Here is a 5,150-nt window from a genome sequence, read left to right on the forward strand (position 1 = left end):
CTGAGTGGTGTCAGGAGTGGGGAGAGATAGCCCATGACTTTGGTCCTCTTTCTCCCCAGGATAAAGGGAAGAGGGTTGGTGGGAGCAGCCATGATCTAGAGACAGAACCAGCATAGAGGTGGCTCAAAGAGAGTGACTTCCAGAATGATTTGGTATCATGTGGTTGATTCATTGAGAAAACTGTGGTTCACACGGCCAGGCCCCTGGGCTGAATGACTGACTGGTTCTTTCCCTCTGTGTTAGTTCTCATTGCCCCCCTTTTGTCTCAGCAGACAGAGGACACTCACCTGTCTTATCATACGGATGTTTCTTCCTCCACCACAGCACCCTATCTGTCCAGGCTGGGGTACGGCACTTGTCACTTGTATCGTAGGCAGCTGATCCAACATCATACTTGTAGGTGGGTCCAAAGTTAATGGTTCCTTCATGAAAGTCTTTAAAAATCTATACGGGGAAAGAAATCACAAGGCTAACTTCAGAAATAATAATAAAATAAAGAGGTGCATTCCAAAGTGTTCTAAAAAGTAGTAGAATCTGTATAGGTAAATATGTCTAATATTGGACATAAATGGCTTTTAATAGCTGGACACACCCACACCACTGCGGTACCTCACTCTTCCTCTGCATCCCTGCCCATCACCTCTGTCACTCTTGGAGACAGAGCAGGGATCACAGGACAGGGTCGCTGTGCTCATGTGGGCATTCCAGTGCCAGTACACAATGTGTTCCAGGCTGGAGCAAAGGCTGCCTCGCTTGATGTAGCGGAGAAGGCAATGAGAATTAGGTGGGGGCAGAGAAAAGATTCGCAGGGGGATACGGCTCATCTGTATACTTCACAGTTAGAGCAAACCTCAAAATGGTGGCCGAGTCTCGTTTTGTGGAGGGAGAGATACCTTTTCTCTTTCCTGTGCATTGAAGTGGCTGCATTCTAGAAGACAAAGGGCACACTCACATACTGGCTGCTAGAAGAGTGGGCCATGGTCTTAGCTGGAGAGGCTAAACTGTGGGCACCTGGAAGCTGGCTGCTCTGACTCTAAAGAGCTGAAGACAAGTCTATAGCCCGGTGGTCCTCATCCTTCCTAAAGCTGCTACCCTTGAACACAGTTCCTCATGTTGTGGGGCCCCCAAGTGTGAAAGTTTTTCGTTGCTACCTCATAACTGTAGTTTTGCTACTGCTTTGTGACCTTCAAGGGGGTCTTGACCCACAGGTTAAAAACCACTACTGTACCCAAACCTGGGTCATTTATGCCATGCCTTTAGTGACCTTAGAAACCTGGTCCATGGCGCCGGGTGGTGGTGGCGCACGCCTTTAATCCCAGCACTCGGGAGGCAGAGGCAGGCGGATCTCTGTGAGTTTGAGGCCAGCCTGGTCTACAAGAGCTAGTTCCAGGACAGGAACCAAAAAACTACGGAGAAACCCTGTCTCGAAAAATGCAAAAAAAAAAAAAAAAGAAACCTGGTCCGTGGTTACCACATGTGCACTCTGTGAGGGAGAATGCCGACAAGAAAGGGACAGCACCAAACATTATGAGCGGAGTTCAAAGTGTCACCCTGTAGTTTCTGATACCAGAAACAAAGCATCCCTACAAAGACCACAAGTGCACAGATTGATGAGTGCATTGGCTCAGGTAGACCATGCACACCAGTGTTCAACACCTCCAACACAGTGGTCCATCTGACGTGTCACAGGGGGACACGAAAAGACAACCATGACCCAGGCTGAGCACAGACCCTCTCCGGGGAGCCTCAGAGGAGCTGACTCCATCTGTCTAAAAGTACAGGACACTGTGCATTAGAGGTGGGGGAAAGTGGCCACCCCTCACTCCTCCCACTGTGAGACAGCCTTTCAGCCTCAGCAAGACACAGGGACCCTGTGTGTGACCAGCCAGGGCCTAATTGTGTTCAGCAGGCTGTGTGACTGTACTGTCTTGCTTTTCTCATTTCAGAAAACGCTGTGTGTCTTCCACACCATCAGAGCCCGCGCTAAAGCCACTCACAGTTCTAACATGGGAGTACCCGCATTTAGTAGACGATACTCGGCACAGTGACAGTTACGGAAAAGACCTTAAAGGTACAACTTACTTTCCCACTTGACTTCTGCAGCTGTAACTGGTCAAATTCCATAAGTTTCTTCCAGTCCTGGCGTTTAACAAAATAGAAGACTTCTTCATAGGTCAGATCGATGCGGTAGTTGAAATCGCCACACCAAAACACGTAATCGTGGGAGAAGATGTTTTGCCCCTAAGTTGTAAGGAACATGGCCAAGTATGAGGAAGGTGGGGGAGGGGACAGGAACAAACCTCTGGGTATTTCTCCTAAAATGTTAAGTTTTCCGCCAGAGTGTCTCATTTTTACCTAACCCCATAAACTTTCCCAGAAACCCTTACGTAATCTGCTTCTCTGTTTAATTAGTTATTTTTTGAGTTAGGGCCCCATGCCGCCCAGACCTAGCCAAGGTAACAGGAGTGCACCGCCACACCCAGGTGGACACAGTGCAGGATAAACAGGAGCCATCTCCTCAGCTCTGCTTTTCTATCTTATACAACAGTGCTCTTGAGCGGTCCAGACAAAGTCCCAAACAACAGCCACTCTGTCACTGCGCTCCTCCTTGCTATGTCTGAATCTTGAGAGGTGTTTCCCAGATGCTCAGCGTGAAGGAACCGCGTGCAGCACTGGAGACTTCTCCATCACTCCCCTGCCTCCCATCCTGCCCAGCAGGAGCCAATCATCTGCAGCCAGTCCTTCCAGAGCTCCTCCCTGGCACAACGACCGTAGCTGTGACACATGGACCAGCACAGCTGCTGTGACATAGGGCTCTGCTCCAAGTGAACCCTATTATCCTTACAGGGCCCCCACAGCAGACACTAAGGTGACCCCTCCCTCTGTGTGTGAATTGTGTAACTCACCGGAAGCCGTAAGGCTAGTACATGATAAAGTTAAAATTTGAACCCGGCTCTACCTAGCTCAGAAGCCAGCTCTCCCCCTACTATGGTATTCAAATTTCTCCACTCACTGGTGGTACAGACAGATTAAGATGGCCCTACCAAGCCATGCATTTTTCTGTGGCAGTGGAAATGCTTTCCATGCTGTTGACTGAGGGAGCCACTGGCCAACGGCCAGTACAGGCCAAGTATTTTGAACAGACCAAACGTGGTGGTGTGAATAAGAATGGCCCCCATAGGCTCCTAAAATTGAATGCTTAGGGTGTGACACTATTTGAAAAGACTAGGAGGTGTGGCCTTGTGGGAGTAGGTGTGGCCTTGTTGGAGTGGGTGTGGCCTTGTAGAGGGAAATACGTCACTGGGGTGGGCCCAGTGTCACTCTGTTGCTGCTGTCTGTGGATCTGCATGCACCATGTCAGCCTGCATGCTACCATACTCCCTGTTGTGCTGGTGAAAGACTAAGCCTCTGAAACTATAAGCAAGCCCCAATTAAGCACTTTCTTTTAAAAGAGCTGCCGAGCTCATGGTGTCTCTCACAGCAACAGAAGACTGATTAAGGCAAAATGCAAGTAATTTTAAATTAATTTAAATTTCAATAGCTGCCTGTGGTCAGTGGCTATTGTAATCCACACAACCAGTACAGAGAACTAGTTTATAGTTAGTTCATTCAACTTTTCTTTCTACCAAAGGAGGAGGAGGAGGAGGAGGAGGAGGACCATATAGAAAAACTTTCAATTATTGGAATGCACCCAGAGTATACTGTTTCAAAGTTCCCATTTTCAAGTAAGAAAGAGCAAATTACACACAAATAGAAATTTCCCTAACTTATTTTTTCTTTAACTTGAGAAATAAAAACAACAGCGCGATCTGGATACTCATAATTGAAACCAGATGCACTTTTGCTGTGCCTCGATTCCTTGGGAGGGCCAATCATAAAGGCCCTGTTCTCCCAGGGAACCGATCTGTGCAAAAGGAGAATTCTAGGAAGCTGGAGGGATCTGTGGCAAGGACATCTAAGTCATAATTTTCTGTCTAGCAAGTGGAGCCCGCACATCAGGCTGAGGTGCTGGGGGTATCATCTTTACATGGGAAGGAGAACACTAAAATCTCAATTTGAAAATAAATATATTTCCGTTGACTTCAGCATCGAACTGTCTAGGTTGACACTAGAGGGCAGTGTGGCACGCATTACTGGAGACCTCAGGGCAGATAGGTTGGGGGACTATGGCTTTTCAGTCAGGATTGGCCAGTTTGGAAAAGGGAGTTCGTGTGTGTGTGTGTGTGTGTGTGTGTGTGTGTGTGTGTGTGTGTGTGTGTGTGTGTGCATCAGAAGAAAATAAAATCCACACTACCACCACGAAAAGGAAGTCATATTACTTGAATTAAAATCTTCTTCACATGACCACACGGATTTTCTTCCATCATCTGAACTGAAATACCCCAAAGTGCACCCAAGAAAAGCTAGGCCACCCAACCTAGGACTTCTAGGAAGTTGAGGTAGGAGGTGATAGGACACTAGAGGACTCGGTCCCTCTTCTGAGAATGACAGCACACCTCCCCTCTCCCATGGTGGAGATTCTCATGGGGGTGATGGGGGTGAGGGTGGGGCTCCTCTTAGCAATCTAGAAAGTCACATGTGGCAGAACTGAGCAGGCTGGCCCAGTGCACAGCCAACCAGTGCACAGCCAACCAGTGCACAGCCAACCAGTGCACAGCCAACCAGTGCACAGCCAACCAGTGTACAATCAGCACACAGTCAACAAGTGCACAGCCACCCACTGCACAGCCAACCAGTGTACAACCAGTGCACAGCCAACCAGTGCACAGCCACCCACTGCACAGCCAACCAGTGTACAACCAGCGCACAGCCAACCAGTGCACAGCCAATCAGTGTACAATCAGCACACAGCCAACAAGTGCACAGCCATCCAGTGCACAGCCAACCAGTGCACAGCCAACCAGTGTACAACCAGCGCACAGCCAACAAGTGCACAGCCAACCAGTGTACAATCAGCACACAGCCAACCAGCGCACAGCCAACCAGTGCACAGCCAACCAGTGCATAGCCAACCAGTGTACAACCAGCACACAACCAACAAGTGCACAGCCAACCAGTGCACAGCCACCCACTGCACAGCCAACCAGTGTACAACCAGTGCACAGCCAACCAGTGTACAACCAGCACACAACCAACAAGTGCACAGCCAA

The 5,150-nt window shown here is 49.0% G+C and overlaps 1 protein-coding gene across 2 annotated transcripts in view; it reads right to left on the minus strand.

Moving 5' to 3' along the window:
* Synj2 (synaptojanin 2) overlaps positions 1 to 5,150 on the minus strand; it is a 100,118-nt gene that overhangs the window by 15,878 nt on the left and 79,090 nt on the right. For both annotated transcript variants that reach the window (XM_005363402.3, XM_005363401.3), the window contains exons 16-17: positions 2,083 to 2,241; positions 288 to 444 (exon numbers count right to left, since the gene is read on the minus strand). In XM_005363402.3, coding sequence (XP_005363459.1) covers positions 288 to 444; positions 2,083 to 2,241 — 316 coding nt within the window. The remainder of the gene's footprint in view (positions 1 to 287; positions 445 to 2,082; positions 2,242 to 5,150) is intronic.

This window comes from Microtus ochrogaster, linkage group LG9 (assembly GCF_000317375.1).
Source record: "Microtus ochrogaster isolate Prairie Vole_2 linkage group LG9, MicOch1.0, whole genome shotgun sequence".
NCBI lineage: Eukaryota > Metazoa > Chordata > Mammalia > Rodentia > Cricetidae > Microtus > Microtus ochrogaster.